The 21,855-nt window shown below is 40.1% G+C and overlaps 1 protein-coding gene across 7 annotated transcripts in view; it reads right to left on the bottom strand.

Annotated features, from left to right (window-relative positions):
• The window catches only part of PKP4 (plakophilin 4), a 209,914-nt gene that overhangs the window by 135,833 nt on the left and 52,226 nt on the right, over positions 1 to 21,855 (bottom strand). For 6 of the 7 annotated variants that reach the window (XM_007671144.3, XM_029072547.2, XM_039913124.1 and 3 more), the window contains exon 2: positions 1,002 to 1,135. In XM_007671144.3, coding sequence (XP_007669334.1) covers positions 1,002 to 1,130 — 129 coding nt within the window. In that variant the 5' untranslated portion in view covers positions 1,131 to 1,135. Of the gene's footprint in view, positions 1 to 774; positions 872 to 1,001; positions 1,136 to 21,855 lie in introns of all 7 variants that reach the window. The other variant, XM_039913123.1, reaches the window with a different exon arrangement.

Here is a 21,855-nt window from a genome sequence, read left to right as displayed (position 1 = left end):
TTCAAACCAAACACCAACAGTTTAGACGTATGTGAGGCCCTGGAGGCACAGTTTTCCATGCCAAATAGCTGGCTTGCAAAATGCAAATAATCAAAAGAAGGATTTTAAGATTTTCATTATCAGAGCCTGCACAATCTGGATACTTGTTTAAGAAAGCACCAATATCCAGAAAATAAAGCACTTCAAACAATTCCATAAATCAATAATTAGTAGCACGAAACAGTTTTTCACTTGGGCTTTACGATGAAGGTTTATATTCTATAGCAGAACATTTCTCTGGGGTCAAATGGTTTTATACAAGCATAGAGCCCAAGGAAAGGAATTACCCAATAGAGTTTATATTTGTCTGATTGAGCTTCAAAACTAGCAAAATCTTAGAGCTCTGGAAATCCAATTTCTCTAGCAATAGCAGACATCTTGGGTTTGAAAGAGCCACAGAGTTTTAAGAGTCAACATAAAACATGACATTAAAGCAAAACCATAGAGCTTTCAACAAGTTTTAAAACGTTAGCTCACAAAATGAAGTTAATATGCTAGGAGTCACACGAGCACAACAAATACAGCCTTTGTTCAAAAGTTACTGACAGCCCGGTACAACAACTGGATCTAAAGTGTAAAAAATGTTCAACGTTCTCAGTCACGTGAATTTACACCGGAGCTTTGATATGAAAATCAGGATTTCAATTTTGCTTTACAAAGATTTCAGTGCATGCAAGCATATGCAGTGCAGACCAAGCAACAGACACCGATGACCACATATTTTTTTTGCCTTACTTGCAGATGCATAAGTATCCTGCATGTTCAAATTCTGACTTGCACTTTGAAGACCTCTACATTTCAGTCACCCCAATGTACTCAGGGATGTAAATACCTTATAATTAGAAAATGTGAATGGGTCAAGGTACAAAATGAAAAGCGCGTCCGAAGATAACATTTTAATGAAAGGTCTTTAAGAAAAATAATGCATTTTTGTGAGGTAAGGACAAAGACTGGGAGAGTACCTGTTCTTTCACAGAAGCAAGAATGGTAGTGGCAGTGGTCTCGGGTTCCATGCCTGGGCTTGTGGAGGCGTCCTGGGTGGTTTGAGGCAGCCCCTCCTCCACCAGTGGGATCTGCTCAGGAGCAGGCATTCCTCCTGCAAACAAAGTGCATGGAAAGGGATTAACAATTTCTGCTGCTGGTGCTGAAGAAGGACCCCCAAATTGGAGCTGTATGGACTCCCCTGGGTTTTGTAGGCAGAATGATAAAAATACACAGGGAAGTATCCCCAAAGTCTGCATATACTCTAATTTCACACCCCTGTTGCGCTATGCTATACGGAAGGGTAATGGCCCAGGACGCTAGATGGAGAGCACTATTGAGTGCTCCAAAAATAAATGTTTGAAAAACAATATTTTACAACTTTAAGTCTGTGTGGTCATAGAGAACTCATTTTTTGTCCAAATACAAACTGAAGGTGGAAGGATGAATTGTGAATTTGAAATTTTTCTAATATTCTACAGATATAAATCTAATCAGGACACTCATAGAATGTGAATTAATACACTACTTCAAGCCACAAAGCAGACAAAAATCAACAACATACAATCAATTTTTAAAACAGTAAATAGTTTTCCAAGACATATCCTAAGAAAAACACATTTACCATGAAGTTTGTCAATATTTTTAATTTTTCCCGAGTGACTGTGTGTGTGCATGTGGGGTGGGGGCTCCAACAGGCTATATAATGCATAGGTATATCTGCCTTCTATGGACTTACAATGAAATGGAAGCAAGCAAACACTATACTAATGCCTAAGCACTTAATATAGTGCATTGCACTCACTAGGTAACCCATTCAATATATTACAACGAGCATAAAACATTTGAAATACAGTTTTGAAAATGCACAAAATAAACCTTAAATCAATCATTCAGTAATATTTATTGAATGCTTACTATATGCAGATGACTATAGTGCTTGGGAGAGTACAATACAATAGAGCTGGAAGCCATATTCTCTGCTCTCTGCCCACAAGGAGCTAACAGTCCAGAGGGGCAGATGGACACTAAAATAAATTACAATATGTAAACAAGTGCTGTGGGGCAGAGGGTGGGGTGAATATCAAGTGCTCAAATTGTACAGGCAACACAGAAGAGAGAGGGAGGAGGGGAAAAGGGGGAAGAAATCTTTGAGATGTGGTTTTCATAAGGATTGGAAGGTGAGGAGAGTGGTGATCTGTCATATCAGAAGGAGGAGTCATTTGAAGGAAAGTGTCTGCTTTGTGGCTTGCGTGCTAATAGTTTGAAGTGATTTTAGAATAAACTTGCAATCACCAGGAAGACTCTTCCAAATCTACAAGTTGTGATTATTACCAGTTCGTGATAGCCAACCAGTAATATTTACATACAAAAATTCAACAGGGACAGGTGCAAAGAAGTAAAAACACATTACACATACCGACAATGAGGTAAGCTTGGGGATCATAATTATCGACATTTATCAAGGCTCAAATATCGGGATCAGGGCACTGTACTAGGTGCCGTGGGGAGTTAGAAACCATGTCTAAAATCAAGACAATACAGATCCTGCCTCCTAGGAACTTTCATATAATAGAGGATTTAAGGCAAAATTATATAAACACAAAATGACCTATTGAAAAAGCAACTTGAATTGTACTTTCCAAGTGCTTAGTACAGTGCTCTGCACAGAATAAGCACTCAATAAACATGATTGATTGAATGAATGAATGAACTGCAGTTGAACTAAAATACATACCCAAGGACTATTTTATATATATAAAATATATATATTTTACACACACACACATACACAAGTGGTCTATGTGACTGAGCATACCTATTCAGACTTGTGAGTCATAAGTGATGACAATTTTAATATGACTGAGCAATGTAGCACTTAAAAATGTTGACAGGATATGACAGTTTAAAATGAGTGTGCCTTACAAGAGCAATGAAGAAACCTTCTATAATTGACATTGCCCAATCTTATTAGAATACGGGATACAGTTTTGGCTGTATGCTTTAAAATTAACATGAAGAAACCAGAGATAATCCAAAAAAGAAAGATAACACAGTAGGTCTTGGAGGAGCTGGGGTTGGTCTTCATACAAAAGAGTTAGCTGTGGTGTCCCCCCACTCTAGATATAAGAATTTTGTGGACAGGGAACCAACTACCAACTTCTTTGTACTGAACTCTCCCAAGAACTTCATACAGTGCATGGTAAAATGGGCTTCTCATGCCTGATGACACTACTGTCAACCAATCAATATTATTACATCAGCATTACATTTTATGGTATTCCTTAACCACTTACTTACTATGTGACAGGCACTGTACTAAGCAGAATGGTAGATACAAACTAATCAGGTCGGACATGGTCTGTGTCCCACAGAAGGCTCACAGTCTTACAGATTTTACAGATAAGGTAACTGAGGCACAGAGAAATGAAATGACTTGCCAAAGGTCAAAGAGCAGACAAGTGGCAGAGCTACTGCAAGATGTTCTTGTAGACCTCTTTAACAGTAGAAACAACCCCATGCTTGTTAAAAAATTGTATAGTTTCAAAAAGCTTGGTATGAAAACTGTACTCAATCACTCCTCTCCCTTCTACCTATCCACTCTGTTCTCCTAGCTCACCTGTTTCATTCCTCTCAAGCTAACCTAGGCCATGGGAAGCAGCATGGCCTAGAGTAATGAGCACAGGCTTGGGAGTCAGAGGACCAGGGTTCTAATTCCAGTTCCACCACATGTCTGCTGTGTGACTTTGGACAAGTCACTTCACTTCTCTGGGCTTCAGTTATCTCAGCTGTAAAATGGGCATTCAATTCCTGTTCTCCCTCCTAAAAATGATCTCCTTCTTGCTAAATCCATTCTAATCCTCCTCAACCTCTCTGCCCAGCTGCCTTGGACACTGGCACCCAGCCCCTTTCTCCTGGACACATTATCCAATCTCAGCTCTACTGACACTGTCTTCTCCTGATTCTCATCCTATTTCTCTGGCCACTCATTCTCAGTCTCTCAAGGGTGTCCCTCAAAGTTCTCCATCTACACCCACTCCCTTGGAGAACTCATTCACTCCCAGAGCTTTGACTACGGCATTTGGATGATTCCCAAATCTACCTCATCAGCCCTGATCTCTCTCCCTCTCTGCAGCCTTATATTTCCACCTGCCTTCAACACCTCTGTACTTGGATGTCTTACTACCACCTCAAACTTAACACATCCAAACCAGTATTCCTTTATCCTCCTACCCAAACCCTATACTACCCGTGACTTTCCCATCACTGTAGACAGCATCACCACCCTTCCTGTCTCATAAGCCAGTAACTGTGGTGTTATCCTTGACTCCTCTCTCTCATTCAACTAACATATTCAACCTATCACTAAATTCTGTCGATTCCACCTTCACAACATTACTAAAATCTGCTGTATCTTCTCCAACCAAACTGCTATCACGTTAATCCAAGAATTTATCCTATCTCACCTTGATTACTCTATCAGCCTCCTTCCTGACCTCCCTGCCTCCTGTCTCTCCCCACTCCAGTCCATATTTCACTCGGCTGCTCAGATCATTTTTCTACAGAAACATTCAGTCCATGTTTCCCCATTCCTCAAGAGCCTCCAGTGTCTGCCTATCCACCTCCACATCAAACAGAAACCCCATATCATCAACTTTAAAGCACTCAATCACCTTTCGCACGCCCTCCCTTTTCAGCATAGCTTAATGGAAAGAGCAGGGGCTTGGGAGTCAGAGGTCGTGGGTTCTAACCCCGGCTCTGCCACTTGTCAGCTGTGTGACTTTGGGTAAGTTACTTAACTTCTCTGGGCCTCAGTTACCTCATCTGTAAAATGGGGATTAAGATTGTGAGCCCCACATGGGGCAACTTGATGACTTTGTATCTACCCCAGCACTTAGAACAGTGCTTGGCACATAGTAAGCACTTAACAAATACCAACATTATTATTATTATATCCAGCAGATAATTACTCTTCCCACTTTCAAAGTCTTATTGAAGGCACATCATCTTTTTTATTCCCTCCACAAACACCCTTCCCAGCCTCACAGCACTTAGGTATATAAATGTAATTTATTTATATTAATGTCTGTCTCCCCATCTAGACTATAAGCTCCTTGTGAGCAGGAAATGTGTGTTACATTGTTGTGTTTTACTCTCCCAAGAACTTAGTACATTGCTCTGCACACAGTAAACACTCAATAAGTACAGTTGATTAAGTAGAGTGTAAGCCCCAAGTGGGAACTGATGATCTTTTACCTACCCCAGGACTTAGTACACTGCTTTGCACATATTAAGCACTTAACAAAAACCAATTATTATTATTGCTATTATTGTCATTATTATTATCTCTCCCATTTCCAGCTCCTTTCTCATGCCCTTCCTCTTGCCTGGCACGTCCTCCTTCTTCAATTCAATCAGACCTCAGCTTTCCCCATATTCTATGACCTTCTTAAATCCTTCCCCTCCAAGAGGCCATCCACAAAATCATTTTTTTTCTACCTGTGGTATCATCACCACCAAGCTATCTTAGCTCTTCTGCACCAACTTGGATACTGAAAACCATCTGTAGCACTTCCGTAAAAACATATGCCCTATTACTCCTATCAGTAAATTATTTTAATGCTGCCTATCCTGTTAGACTACAAACTTCTTGAGGGTAGAAATCATTTCTACTAACTCCATTGCATATTCCCAAGGGCTTATAGTGCATTTTGTACAATAGATGCTCAAAAGATACTATTGATTCATATGTATAATACAAGTGAATCCATGAATGGTAGGAACAAAAGTTAGGGTGGTTGAAGGCTTAAGAAGATTTAGAAAGGATCAGGGATAATAGAGACCTGATGGACTTTAGGAGGGCATTTGATTTTTCAGGATTAAAGAAATCTGCAATACATTTTTTTTTGGATTAAAATCAAATTTAAATTTCAAAAATTCCAGGTTTAGTGCTAACTTGTTTTTTATGATTCACTAGCAACATCTGGATGCCAAGTAGTATTTCTTCTCTAACATTATTCCTTTCTGGCAATTGCAAACAATGTAAATGACTAATGAACACTTGGCAACATGACTACCTGCTGGCATAAAGAGTTAAGGTTAAGGGAATAGTACTTAATTTAGGGTATCAGTCTCCTGGATAATTTCAAAACTTAACAACATCCAAATGCTTATTTTTGAAATGAGGACTTTCTAGTGGAACAAGAAGAATGAGGACCCACATTCAAGAGATTAGTTGAAACTATGGCACCAATTAGGCAAGGAAATGACAGATTTTAAAGAGTAGGTGGGAAGAGGTGGAGAAACCTCCAAAAAAAAAAAAAAGAAAATGATGCTTTTAAAAATGGCTGAAGCTTCCAAATAATACACTTCAGAATACACATTGATTTTCTTGACAACATCCGACTTGATGCCTCATTCTATAAATGTACTATATCGACTTGGGTTGGATATAGTAGAATTAAGATAGTTTTATTAAATATGCTTTTTTCATAACTATTAAAGGCACTTTATTTTTTGGGATAGGGAGGGAAGAGGGTTGACTTTAATTACGAAAAGATTCAGGTGGGAGGGAGAAAGCGGGATTCGATTACATTAGAAGGAAACTAAACATTCTTCAGCCTAGTTATTTAGTGGAAAAAGTTAGGATGTAAATAGAGTGATATTCCCAGGCAGGAGGGAGGCTGTAAGAGGTCAGCAATGATAGAGACAAGAACAAGTAAGTTTACCTTGAGAGGAATGAAGAGTGGTGAGCTAGGATGTGGTTTAGAAAAGGGGATAAATAATATGGAGATGATTGAGTGTCTTAAAGCAAATGGGCAAGAAAGAATGTTTGCTTAATGCAGGGAGCAGTGAGTGACCATTGGAGGATTTCAGAGTTAGGAGATGTGGACAAGTTTATGATTTAATAATAATAATTAATAATAATAGCATTTATTAAGCTCTTACTATGTGTCAAGCACTGTTCTTAACGTTGGGGTAGATACAAGCTAATCATGTTGAACACAGCCTCTGTCCCACATAGGGCTCATAGATTTAATCTCCATTCTACAGATGAGAAACTGAGGCACAGAAAAGTGAAGTGATTTGCCCATGTCACACAGCAGACACATGGTGGAGCCAGGATTAGAACTCAGGTCCTTCTGACTCCCAGGCCAATGCTCCATCCACTAGGCCATGCTGCTTCTCTTTAACAAGAAAGGTGGTTCCCTTCAGGGCTCCTGGATTTCCAGTTTAGAACATGGGAGTTTAAGAACATTTAAGAACATCAAGAAGGCTTAGTAAATAGCAATGTTCTTAAATTCCCTTTTCCTCCTCCTCTTCTCATACCTGTGCAGGGCAGGGGACAAGAGAAGCCAACTCAGAACGAGCCCCAGGGCCCTGGAGGAACATGTTTTGCTTACTAATATGAAAAATTACAAGATTTATGTATAATTGTTTAATTAACATGTCAAATAGATCCTTGCTAACATATCCTCTAGACTGTAGGCTTGTCCCTCTAGACTGTAAACTCGTGGGCAGGAAATGTGCCTGCTGATTTTTGTAGTGTACACTCCCAAATGCTTAGTACAGTTCTCTGCATATAGTAAGTGCTTAAAAAATACAATTGAATGAATGAATATCCTGTAGTAGATCCTATAAAATAATTTTGAATATGACTTTTTAAAAGTATTTTGATATGGCTTTAATCCCTCCCTTTTTCTAATTATTCTTTCCCTCATTCCTATTAAAAACTATCGTCTTCATGGTAAATTAAAACCATTCACTATATTTTGAAATCACATTTGGTTAAAGAAGCGAAAAGGTTAAATAAAGGCGCAATTTTATTACTGAATTTTTAAAGGAATCGGCAAGAAGGTAGGGAAAAAAGTGATTGCCGAAATGGAATAATCAAGTGGGTACTGATGGTTATGGAAATTTTACTAGGTGATGTCAAAAGAAAAATTAATGGTGAAGATCTTTTACTGAAAATGGCCATAACCTCAGAGACTGGGGATCACAAAGATCAACAAGGCATCTTCAAAAAATTGTTTTACTCAAATTTCCTTTCACCGAAAAAAAATTGGATGATCTTTGTTCATAGAAAATACAGAACCGAAAGACTGGGTATTTCTTTTGTATCCTCTCAAACATTCTTTCAAACACAGTGTATTGCTTGAGCATATGACATATATAACTGCTTTTAAAGGTGTAAAAATTTGATTGCTCTTCCTCTTCTCACCTTCTCTCTATATAATCAGTCTCACAAATAGAGTAGTTTACCAGCCCAACAGATTATTTTTTAAACCAGCCAGCTCTCCCTTCAGTGGTGATCAAAAGAAGTCAGCATACTTTTTTAGTCACTCTGGGCCTGTGATCATGTCCAAAGCTGATAGGCACATTCACACTCAGATGGAAAACATACTGATAACCACTTTGTTGAATAAAGTAATAATTATTTTGGGTCTGGCAACAGAACAACTCAGCCACATTGAAGCTACCATTTCAAAAGAGAACAACATACTACTTCCAGAAAAATCCAAATCAGAGCTGACTAGTTTTTTCCCACACCTCTAGAAATGGAAAAGGAAAAACCAAAGATCAATGTAAAGAAAATATAAGCGTAGGTGTTTTTATTTCTTTGCCTCATCACCCCTTCCTCACAACTCCCTAAGATGAATTAGAGGTGAATTAGAACTGAAGATAGTTCCTTTAAGACCTCTGTTCCTGTTCATCATTCATTCATTCGTTCAATAGCATTTGCTGAGCACTTACTATTCACAAAGCACTGTACTAAGCACTTGGGAGAGTACAATATAACAATAAACAGACACTTTCCCTGCCATCTTATCTGAGTACTCTCTGAAGGGATGGCACCTTCCTAGCCCTCCCTATAGGGTCTTCCAATCCCTCCCACAGATCTGAATTAAGACCTCTAGGCTACGTTTAGGTCATTACACACTCCTTTGTGTACTTTTTCTTCCCTCACTTGCCAGCCTAATCCTTAACCCCCAAAAATATCCTCCTTGCTTCCTCTCTCTGACCATTCCTCCCCCAACTCCACACTGTAAGATGAACCCCTTTCTAGAAAGATCCCTTCCTTTATTGAAATCCTGAGATTCCACTTTCTCCATGAAAACAAAGAAATCAATCGCATTTATTGAGAGCTTACTGTGTGCAAGCACTGTACTACACACTTGGGAGAGTACAATATAACAGAAATGGTAGACAGGTTACTTGTCGACAAATTAAGCAGTATGGCCTAATGGGAAAAACATGGGCCTGGGAGTCAGAGGTTCTAATCCTGGCTCTTCCATCCCTGCTGTGTAAAATGGGGATTCAATTCCTGTTCTCCTTCCCATTTAGACTGCGAGCCTCACGTGGGATAGGGTCTGTGTCCCCCCGATTCACTTTTATCTATCCCAGGGATAAAATGGTGTTTGGCACAAAGTAAGCACTTAAATACTATTTAAGAAAAAAAAGGTTACAGTCTAGAGGGGGTGAGAGACATTAATATAAATTTCAGACCCAGATGATGAACTAGCCCTGCTCCAATGGTCTTGAACCCATGGCTTCATTTTGCTGATCTTATTGGACAGGGAACCTGATCATGTGCTACCCAAAGCCTGTTTAAGGATAGACATTCAAGGAGGAATGACTGCAGTTTACTACTCTGAGGACTGGACCCTTGTAGAGCTATAAGTGGGAGAGGCCTAAAAGGACTTTAAAAAAGTCCTCATTGAATAATCATACTGTATTTGTTGAATCAGGCCATAGTGATGAGCATAAAATGATGATAATGATGGTATTTGTGAAGCAATTATTATGTGCCAGGCACTGTGGTAAGCACTGGGGTGGATACGATAGATTGGGTTGGACACAGTCCCTGTCCCACATGGGGCTCAAAGTCTTCACCCCCATTTTACAGATAAGAGTGGGTAGGAATGATGGAGATTGAGATTGAGCATAGGGATGCCAGTTCCAACCTTGTCATGGGGGTCGAATTACTTGGGAATACATCAGTGCAGTTCTTCAGACCCTAGCCACCTAGAAATACAGCAAGGTAGCGAAGGAATGAACAGTTGGAATGATCTACTGTTTGGAGAGACCCTGGGGCACCCCTACCTTGGAGATGAGAGCCAGCACCTCCCAGACTGAGCTTCTAGGAATCACACTGAGATACCCCTACCGTTCTCTTCTTTTGGTAATGCAAGGTGAGGTTCCCTCAACCATTAAGAGCCCCACCCCCAACCCCACCCCCCATTGCACATGTGGAAGGGGCTCAGGTGTTGCAGGCCCTCTCTTTTCAACTCACACTTAAAGTGACCTGGAAGGGGACTGCAATGGCTCTGGAACAAGGTCAGAGGAGGGGTCGGGGGTACAACAGGAGAGTCACTCTAGGTTCAGGTGGACTGACGCAAAATTTGCCTTACAATATCATTACATTACACTGCGTGTCCAGCCTAATACCGGCAGTGCCAAGTGCAACTCAAAATCTAATATTTTGGTTGCCTTCACTAGCCACTCACCAGATACTCACCAACCCACAACTGATTCAGAGCTCTCTCAAAGAGGTTTTCTTTCCCTTTCTGCCCCTCCCACTCATGACTACAGAAATACATTCCCTAGCCTGCTTCCAAAAAAATAAACAGACCCATCCCCTACTTCCCTCTTGTCCCTCATTAGCCAATAGGGCCATGAATCGATGTTGCAAATGAATGGCTACTGATTGAGACCACATCACGTCAGCATTTCATTCCTTTCGCTTGCTGCCAAGGTAAGGTTCTGATGTTTTGATCTGTTTATAAGGCATTAGATGAAGGCAGGCAGGTATTTTAAAGGCATTTAATGGTACACAATGATTTATTGGGAAATTTCCACCTTTTCATGCATCGTCCAAAGGGTGGTATGATGACCTTGTGTTTCTAAAAATATCCTAGAAAAAAACTGGGGATAAGATTTTCTTTACATACTCATTATCAGTTGAATGATTCTGAATTTCCCTAAACACAATGTACAGCCAAGCCTTGTTAATCTGATATCAATTTGCTCAAAAATGCCTACTACAAATTAACTACTATTTCCCAACTGATTAGATGCCTCATTGTTCTTTAGTAGAAATATTGGCTAATCTAAATCCGTACTTTCTCGTCTTCGGCATTTCAAATTAACATGGCATCACTGTAGTGTGGCGTGTAACCTCAAGTTCAGGGCAGTAATGTGAATTACATTTGTGCTTGATTTACTTTGTTACCTTATCTTGATTTTGAGGAAGATACCATTTTGAAATATGCATTTCATTATTTTATTTGCTGTTATTCAGATATATCAAAGTGGGTAGTATTACATATGAAGGGTATAAGGGATGAGTGGGCAAAACAAACTTATGAAAAGCATCTATACAGAATCCAGAAGTGCCATACTGGGGATGGGGGTGGGGGAAAGGATATTAAAGGGAAGGGAAGAAAAGATTAAAATAAGAAGATAGCAGGAGAGAACAGAAATATTAATACTCAATAAGAAAACATATAAAGGCCCCCCATTAAAATGGCAAGAATAAACTGATTGGCACATAATAAGTGCTTAACAAGTATCACAACAGTGATGATGCAAAGTGGGAAATAAAAGATGGTTTAACTGTAAATTCAGTGCCCAGTATGTGCACAACGGGAATACAAAAAAAGATGTTCCTAACAGAAAAAAGAAATGAAATGAAACCCTAGGGAAATAAGAAGATGAAGGCATCTTATTTAGAAAGAAAAATTTCAGAAATATCTTAATGTTTAGAGAAAGATTTTGGAACCTGAGGATGAAACTAAAATTGTGCTTACTCTCCCTTTTAGTGACTCAAAATATAGCCACAGCTGGGAAAACCAAAAAAAGCCAGCCAGGCTAGTACATAGGCAGAGAGCCTTGTGGACTCAGAAACATTTCGAAAACAGAGATATTCCTCCAAGGTCAGCTAGCTATCTGTGTTTTCTAAACCACAGCTACTGCTGGAGTTTCAGGTCATGTTGAGTGAGTCCTTTCCCATTTAAAAGAAGGGAGCAGGAAGCAATTCTGTCGTATTAACTTTGACACAGACCCTTTTTAACCTCTAAACTGAATTAATCCTATTTACTTTACGTGATGCTTACTGCAATGATTTTTGGGATATTTCAATGACTGGCCCTTCCGTTTTCACTTGTTTGCCTTCCAGAATACTGCATACTTTTACAATCCAGACCTTCTGGCCTTCTGGGCAAAACCTAAGTTTTAATACACAAAATCCATTAGAGTTCAACTCGACTATTTTCAAAGTCACCTCTCCCTTCATTCACCATCACAGCTACAGAGATCTTGGAAGTATGGGCTTCTCTCTAGGGTATCTTATCTTTGGAATTATTTCTGTCTTATCTGTACCTGAGCTATGTTCTCAGGTATCTAATAGGTTTAGGCTATCCAGTGCAATAATTCCTCCGTGGGTTTACAAGTATTTTCCCCTTCTTGAATTTGTAGGTTTATAGAGAATCTTACATGTAAAAATTGATTTCACATATTCCATCCAACAGGAATTATTTAACAATAAAGGATAGAGTTGCAAAAATAAAAGGGGAAACTATTAAAAAGGAATCATAAAAGCTAATTAATACACACATAATTCTACGACATAGCCGGAAAAAAAGGAAAAAGAAAGTTGGGAAACTCCCCATATCATAAAATAAAACAAGATAAAGGAGACTGGGGGTAAATTAATGTAAATGGAAAACAAAAAAATCCTAGGAGATTATAAAAGGATTGGAGGCATTACATTAACATCATACTTAACAGTACATTACTAAACAGAAAAAAATTGAATTACCCTTTCTTTGCTTTCTCCAAAAAACTTTAATAGACATTCCTGGGAAAGGAAAAAGTGGAATAACAAGGACTTAGAAGATAACTGAAAAGTGAAAAATGTCCAGACCATATGGAACCTATTCTAGAATTTGAGAGAAGTGCTATATAAAGTCTTTAGCAGATATATTTTAAAATGTACCAGGAATAGAAGCATTACCAAAATGTTGATCCAAAACTGTACAGGAAATAAGCAGGTAAATGCAGAGATTAAAAAAACTGGACTTCAGCAGTCTCACATAGTGAAGATTCAAAATTATGGTTTCTGGAGAATACTTGTTGGAAAATTTATTTAAAAGAATTTCATAAGCAAGGAAATCAATATGTGGGATTGAGAAACAATGGAGTAACACTGATTGTTGATGTCCAACTGGTACAAATGAAGCTAACCAATATGCTAGTAGCTTAGCTAACACGCTGGCTGCCATGTGACCCAGCAGGGGGTCACATCCAATAATGGTTTAAATGTTCTTCTAGAAGCCAAGTGTTAAATATAATGATAATAATAATGTTAATAGTAATTGTGGTATTTGTGAAGCACTTACTGTGCGCCCAGCACTATACTGAACACTGGCACAGACACAAGATAATCAGGTCATCCAATTAATCATATTTATTGAGCACTTACTTCGTGCAGAGCACTGTACTAAGCTCTTTGGGACAGTATAACAATAAACAGACACAATACAGTTCCTGTATTGGCTCACAGTCCAAAAGTAGGAAAACAGGTATTGACTACTTTTCAAATTAGGAAGCTGAAGCACAGAAAGTTAAGTGACTTGCTCAAGGTTACACAGCAGACAAATGGCAGAGCCAGGATTAGAACCTAGTTCCTTGGATTCCCAGGCCTTTGCTCTTTCCACTAAACCACCCTGAATCTAAGAAGCAAATTACAAAAAAAGTTCTTTAAAGGGTTTCATCTCCTACAAAGTACAGCCAATCTTAACAGAATTATAAGACTGCTCAAGTGATAAAATTGACCATGGAATCCACAGGGCAACTACCACATAAATTCTAATGCCACCTTCACCATTTTTCAGACCTCATTTTTCTTACCCGCTCCTAGATAATAACAATAATAATAATAATGGTGGTATTTGTTAAGCGCTTACTATGTGCAAAGCACTGTTCTAAGCCCTGGAGGAATACAAGATGATCAGGTTGTCCCATGTGGGGCTCACAGTTTTAATCCCCATTTTACAGATGAGGTAACTGAGGCACAGAGAAGTTAAGTGACTTGCCCAAAGTCACACAGCTGGCAAGCGGCGGAGCTAGGATTAGAACCCATGACCTCTGACTCCCAAGCCCGGGCTCTTTCCACTGAGCCACGCTGCTTCTCAAACATATTGTAAAATAGTCTCAGAAGTCCTACTTGCCCTCTCTGCCAGCAGCTTTCCGGGGGGAACTGCAAAAACGGATCAGATTTCCTCAACGTTTAAATTGGAGTCTTTGGAAATGGCTGTAGAATAGCTAAGCTCAGCTCCCGAAGAAATCCACCCACTTCTTGAATCGTTCCCAGACTCTTCTAGAAGCCTGGGACAGCTTAAGGAAACTAGGCCTGGAAGTCCTGGGGGTAGAAACCTAAGTTTTCTGGAGCCGGGCTGGGATCAGGGACCTTACTTACCTGGACCACTCAAAGAGTCTAGACTAATTAGAGAACAAGGGTCAAGATTCTGTCTAGCAAAAACACCCATTCTCTGGGCATGAGGGAAGGGAAACTATTTGGTGGAGCCGATTCACCAACATTGGAAGCCTAGGCAGGACTCAAGCAGCCCTGATTCCGCTCTCTGAGCCTTTCTGCTCAGGTGAAAAACATGGCTGCCACAAGCCCATGACCACTCTGGAGCAAGCTGTGTCATCTGCCTGGGGCATAACTCGCATCTGCAAAGTAGTCTGGCCTAGTGGCAAGAGCACGGGCTTAGGAGTCAGAGGACATGTGTTCTAATTCCAGCTTCACCACTTGTCTGCTATGTGACCTTGGACAAGTAGCTTAACTTCTTTGAGCCTCAGTTATATCATCTGTCAAATGGGGCTTAAGATTGTGAGCCCCATGTGGGACAGGGGACTCATGTGGGACACTGTGCTTAGAACAGTGCTTGGAACATAGTAAGTGCTTAACAAATACAATAATTATTATTATTATTCAATCAGCACCCATCCTCTTCCACACCCTATGGTTTGCCCCAAGCACAACAGTCAGCCAATTCAATCATATTTAATAAGTTCCCACTGTGTGCAAAGCACTGCACTAAGCACTTGGGAGAGTATAATATAACATTAAATAAACACATTCCCTGCTCACAATGAGCTTACAGTCTAGAGGGGAGCTAGCACCATCTCGGTTCCACTCCCTGGCCAAGCACTGTCAAGGAGGTGATTTAGATGGCAACTGATCATTCAATCATCCATCAATACTTATTGATAGGCTACTCTCTGCAGAGCAATGAACAATGCCAGAAAGAGACATGTATTCAAAATGTAACCACGGCAAGAAAGTACAAGATTTTTGAGAAATCTTGGCCTTAGTTAAAAACGTAGTGCAGCAACTTTAGAACAGAATGTGCTACTTTGGTCAATTTTTCATAAACTAAACAGGAATATATGCCACCAGAACCTACCATTGGAGAAAATAGAATTTATGCTCTTAAGGATAAAAGTTATTATACTATGTGTGATAAAAGGCTTTTTGAGCTCTTGCCAAAACAAAGAAAAGATGAAAAACTTCTTAGAGGATGAAAATCAAATAGAAAAGAGTTAACCTAAACTTGCTGAATATTGGGAAATGGTAATGGAAGTAGTTTAAACCAAATATTTTTAAGTAACAAAAATGACTCTTTTTGTAAAATTTCCAAACAGATACACTAATTTAACTTTGAGTCTTCAAAGCGACTCCCGGGTAAGCAGAGCTACCTGCTTGCACTGCATTAATTAATTACCTTTGGCCAAAGATAAAGACTGGTCCTGCAATTTGCTTTTAGGTAAGTTTTGTCTGGATTCAATATTCAGCAGTTTTCTAAAATATTAGCATTCTTATTTTATGGTGTTGGAAGTCCATGCCTATACCCAAGGTCGTACACAGCAGGCCAGCTGCAGAGCCGAGATTAGGACCCAAGTCTTCACATTCCCAGGACTGTGGTCTTTCCATGCAGCTTTCCTTCTCTGCTAGACTTTAAGCTCCTTGAGGGCAAGGATCGTGTTTACCAATTGTATGGTACTCTCCCAGTGCTTAGCTCAGGGCTCTGCACAAACTGACAGACTCTCAGTCTCCATCATTCAAAAGGTTTAATGCTCCCAACCCTGGTCTCCTGAACCCTCAGCCCTACACTTCACAGGCTGGCACTGATGAACGTGAATCAATTAACATGAATTGAGACACCGCATGGCCTACTGTAAAAGCCTGGGCATCAAAAGATGTGGGTTCTAATCCCAGCTCTGTCACTTGTCTGCTGTGTGACCTTGGCAAGTTACTTAACTTCTCTGTGCTTTGGTTACCTCATCCATAAATGGGGATCAAGACTGGGAGCCCCATATGGGACAGGAACTGTGCCCAACCTGACTACCATGTATCTATCCCGCGTTTAGAACAGTGCGTGGCACATAGGAAGCACCTAACAAATGCCACTATCATTATTATTATTTGGCTGACAAACAACGGCCACCTCCAAGTACTGGAAGCAAATCCGCATTTTGATATTCCCGTCTCGAACTTTTTTTATGGTATTTATTACTTAACTGTGTGCCAGGCATTGTACTAAGCACTGGGGGATACAAAGAAATCGGGTTGGACACAGTCCCTGTCCACACTGGGCTCACAGTCTCAATTCCCCATTTTACAGATGAAGTATCTGAGGCCTAGAGAAGTGAAGTGACATGCCCCAGGTCACAGAGAAGACAAGTGGCAGAGCTGGGATTAGAACCCATGTCCTTCTGGCTCCCAGGTCCGTGCTCTATCCACTAGGCCATGCTGCTTCTTCTAACATGCGTGTTACACCTGGGATTAGCAGAAACACTGACAGTGGGGAAGGACAAGGTTGAAATAAGCTGGCACATTGTTGGCTGGGCCCTCAAAAGGAGGACTGGCATCTGCACAGCGGCCACTTTTGGTTCCCAGGAATTCAGGCTTCCTCTTTATTAATAATAATGATAATAATAACAATAATGGTATTTGTTAAGCACTTACTATGTGCCAAGCACTGTTTGAAGCACTAGGGTAGATACAAGGTAATCAGGTTGTCCCACACGGGGCTCACAGTCTTAATCCCCATTTTACTGATGAGGTAACTGAAGCCGAGAAAAGTTAAGTGGCTTGCCCAAGGTCACACAGCAGACAAGTGGCAGATCTGGGATTAGAACCCATGTTCTCTGACTCCCAAGCCCATGCTCTTTCTACTAAGCCACACTGCTTCTCTAGAAATCTTTAGAAATCAAATGCCTTTCCTGGATCTGCCTGCCCCCATGTGCAAAGCAGTTCCTGCCCTCTGTTATATGGGTAAATACAGGAGGAGTACCTTAATAATCAGGATAGGCTTCTGGAGGGGCTACTCCATGCCACAAGTGGCACCCTAGGTGCCCAAAGTAAGCCTCAATGAACACTGCAGATCCAGCCAGAGGCTGCTGATGCGTCATCCTTGGGCAGTGTGCCGAGAGTTGCTGAGTCCCTGCAATAACAGCATTTCTCTTTTTGGACAAGCCTACTAAAAAAAAGACACAATTAGCCTAAAAATCGGGAATCGTTTATTCTTCTTCGGCTCGTGACACAAATTTGATTATTTCCAGGATTTTCCTAATAGGTCATCATGATTTGTTTTTTAAGCAAAGGCTTCCATTTAAAAGCGAAGTTCCTTATTCAGCAGACCCGGTTGGGGAAAAAAATAAGCACACTATTTTGTGTCCTAGCTCTACAAACTGATTGGGCAGGTTAAACAATAGTCAAAGACATATGGAAGATATTATCTTGAAGGAGAATCTAGCCTCCTTTCAGTCACGGGTGAGTCTACACTTGTGTCTATCGTGAAACATTTTAATGAGCCTTTTCCCGGCACCTGAATTTGACACACATCATTTTCACTTGTATTCACTAGCTCTATCTGAAATATGTGAGCATTTGGAGTCAGGTGTCAAAATAATATCCATCCACATAGTGAGGAATACTTTAAAATAAAGGCTGAGATAGTTTGGAAATAGCATATGTAGTGCACCACCTAAAGTGTGGCTTAGTGGAAACTGCACAGGCTTGGAAGTCAGAGGTCATGGGTTCTAATCCCTGCTCTGCCACTTGTCTGCTGTGTGACCTTGGGCAAGTCACTTAACTTCTCTGTGCCTCAGTTACCTCATCTGTAAAATGGGGATTAAGAGTGTGAGCCCCACGTGTGAGCCCCACATGGACAACCTGATACCTTGTATCTACCCAGCACTTGGAACAGTGCTTGGCACATAGTAAGAGTTTAACAAATACGACCATCATTATTATTATTACTCATTTTTATAGATGTGACATTTTCACTTAATATATTTGTATATTCTGAACTTCAAATAATTCAGATTCTGCCTCTCGTCTGCTGTATGACCTTGGGCAGATCACTTTACTTCTTTGGGCCTCAGTTACCTCATCTAGTGAAATGGGTGCCCTAAGTGGGATAGAGACTGGGTCCATCCTGATTTGCTTGCATCTACCCCAGTACTTAGTACAGTGCCTAGCACATAGTAAGACTTAACATATATCATAAAAAATAAAAAATAAATAAATCCAGCTCCAAGGAATGACGGGGGGTGGAGGGGATAGTATCTACCAACTCTGTTGCACTACACTCTCTCAAGTTCTTAGTACAGCGCTGTGCACTAAGTAAGCATTCAATAAATATGATTGATTGACTCAAATGAGGTCAAGTCCACAAGATATAAAGAGGATAGGGTTAAGAGGAGCCATTCTTTTCCTCCCTGCTTCTCTCCTTCCCACTAACTGTAATTTGCTTTGGGCAAGGAATGTGTCCATTTATTGTCATACTGTACTCTCCCAAGCGCTTAGTACAGTACTCTGCACAGAGTAAGCCCTCAAATACCAATGACTGACTATTTCTCTACTCTATTGCCACTGTCTTTCCTTCACCCTTTCCCTTCCTCGACACTTGTCCTTTGTTTTCTCTCTCCCACAACTGTCTGTGTAGACTGTTTGACGCTTTTACTCCTTTTCTCCTTTCTCTTAATCCCCTACTTATACTTCTCTGTCTAGCTCTCTTCCGCATTTTCGATTCCTGACTCTTATAACTGTCCTTTTTTGTTTTCACTCAATTTCCCCTCCCCAAATCATAACTCCTCCAAGAAGCCTTCCTTAAACTCTCACTTCCCCTTTGTGTTGCCTATGTACTCGGCTGTGGACTCCTTAGGACTATGATACTCAACTCAGCCCTACAGAACTTCTGTCCATATCTTTACCCTCTATTTCCCCTATCTGCAATTTATTTTAATGTCTGTCTCCCCCTCTAGAATGTAAGCTCCAGGTGGGCAATGATCAAGTCTACCAAGTCTATTGTACGGCACATCTCCAAGCACTCAGTATGAGCTCAATAACTACCACTGCTTGACTGATCGAGTTAAAGCTGATTGAAGCCTTGTTTCAGGACACAGTAGCACATCCCATTTTGAACTTCAGAACCGGCTCTCTCACTTTATGACAGTTCCTGGGTCATTTCCCACAGCCTGAAGTTCTACAAATCTTTCTCTTACAACTGTTACAGTCAGCTGTTCAGTCCTAAGATTGTAAAGCTCACTCCCGCCATGAGTTAAAGTGTTAGAATCACGTGAATGCGAAACAGATTGCAGAATTCTGAATCAATTTTTATTCTAAGGCAACACCCTAATTACAGACCGCATTTTCGAGGGGAGGGGAAAAAATTGGGCCAACATCAAATCCTCCTTTCAACATGTTTAAAATGTTGAAATCTCTGCTTAACTTTTTACCTGACTGTACGCTCACTGTGGGCTGAGTACAGTCTACCAACCCTTGTATTGCAATACTCTCCCAAGTGTTTAGTACAGTGCTCTCCACACAATAAGTGTTCAATAAATACCCTTGATTGATTGATTACCCAAAACACAAAGCTTCCATTTTATGCCAGTATGTTCCATACTTTGTGGGGGTAAGCACCATTACAACAGGTAAACAGTCTTTGAGGAAGCTCACAAATCTGTTCTCTTTGAATAGATTTTCTATTTCAAAATGTTATTTCTAGCAACAATATACTTTTCAAATTGAGCATTTTTCTCCTTAAGAGCTGTAACAAGGATTTCCTCTCTTTTTCTGCTGTGTTGTTCACACTAGTGGTGCAAGTTTTATAAAATTAGATTTTTAATGGAGAATTTTCATGTTAACACTTGAAATTTACATTTGAGAAAGCTGAACTTCTTTGCATATGGCAAACAATAATATTTCTATTGGCTCATATGCACTTTCTCAAACGTTTATACTTTATATGGTATTTGTTAAGAGCTTACTAGGGGCCAGGCACTGTTCTTAGTGCTGGGGTAGATACAAGGTAATCAGGTTGGACACGATCCCTATCCCACATGGGGCTCACAGTCTTAAATCCCATTTCACAGATGAGGGAAATGAGGCAGAGAATTGAAGTGACTTACCCAAATTCACACAGCAGACAAATCTGGATTAGAACCTAAGTCCTTCTGATGCCCAGGCCTGTGCTCTATCCACTAGGCTGTGCTGAAGCAAAAGTTTGGCGCAGTGGAAAAGATATCGCCTGTTGTGGGCAGGGACTGTCTCTATTTGTTCCTGAATTGTACTTTCCAAGCACTTAGTACAGTCCTCTGCACACAGTATGCACTCAATAAATACAACTGAATGAATGAATAAATATTGAAATAAATTTCATTAGGAACTTTCTATTCCCAAATCTGCAATTTACCTTAAAAGAGTAGCTTGCTATCATTAATAAGGCAGTGGATAAACTAAAGTTGGTTAAAAGACAACATGCATACACACGGAATTTGCAAAACAGAAATAGCTGCCATTTTGAAAATATTCTCCTAAATGGTTAGCTCTGGTGTGCTTCTTTATAAGAGCTAAAAATTTTCCCACCAGGAAGTTTCATCTGCTGACATTGTCTGACTAAGCAAATGAGAATCATCTGATGAAATCTGAGAAAACCCAAAAATGTACAATCATTTTAAGGCAGGTTCTAGCATTTACTCCTCTTCTTTCTTCACCCATACATTTCTCCCTTCATTCATACCTGTAGAAGTAGGATTGGACTACTTGAAAATAAAGATCAATGAATATTTTTAACTAAAATCATGCTACCTGAAACAACGAACCTACACTTACAATGCAATCCTCATTCACCGAATTTCTGCGATTCTGGAAGTTAGTTATTTGGCAATGGGCCCTCGTGGCACGCCTTAATATATCGGCATTGCCAAGTCGAACATTGACAGCTCTGGTGAGAGATCGATCCTAATGGTCTAATGGGGGAATCTATAAGAGGAATGGGTAAGCGGAGCGTGGAGGGACGTTCCAGTGACTAAACCACTCCATACCCCAGGCAGCAAATGGCTCAATGCCTCTGTGCTTCCCCTGCTTTACTGGCTGATTGCTCAGCAATTCTAAATGTTTCCCCTTGGATTTCACTGCACAGGCCTGGGCATGTGCATATTTCCTGATCATAAGAGTGTGCTCATGCTCGTGTTATGAAATTAAATATGATGATGATGGTATTTGTTAAGCGCTAACTACGTGCCAAGCACTGTTCTTGGGGAAGCACTACAAAAAGCCAAGATATATCTGGAAGTTTGCTTCAGCATACTGCACTATTACATAACTGGAAAAAGTCCCCAATCTTTAACTATTTCAATCAGGAACTGAAAAGATCTCATAAATGCACATGGACTACAGCCAACACTGTTATCCCAATAACATCTACATACAGTCCTGTTTTAAAATAATTTTCTCAATCAATACCAATAGGCATT

The sequence above is a fragment of the Ornithorhynchus anatinus genome, chromosome 9 (assembly GCF_004115215.2).
Source record: "Ornithorhynchus anatinus isolate Pmale09 chromosome 9, mOrnAna1.pri.v4, whole genome shotgun sequence".
NCBI lineage: Eukaryota > Metazoa > Chordata > Mammalia > Monotremata > Ornithorhynchidae > Ornithorhynchus > Ornithorhynchus anatinus.
This window is presented reverse-complemented; position numbering and strand designations above follow the sequence as displayed.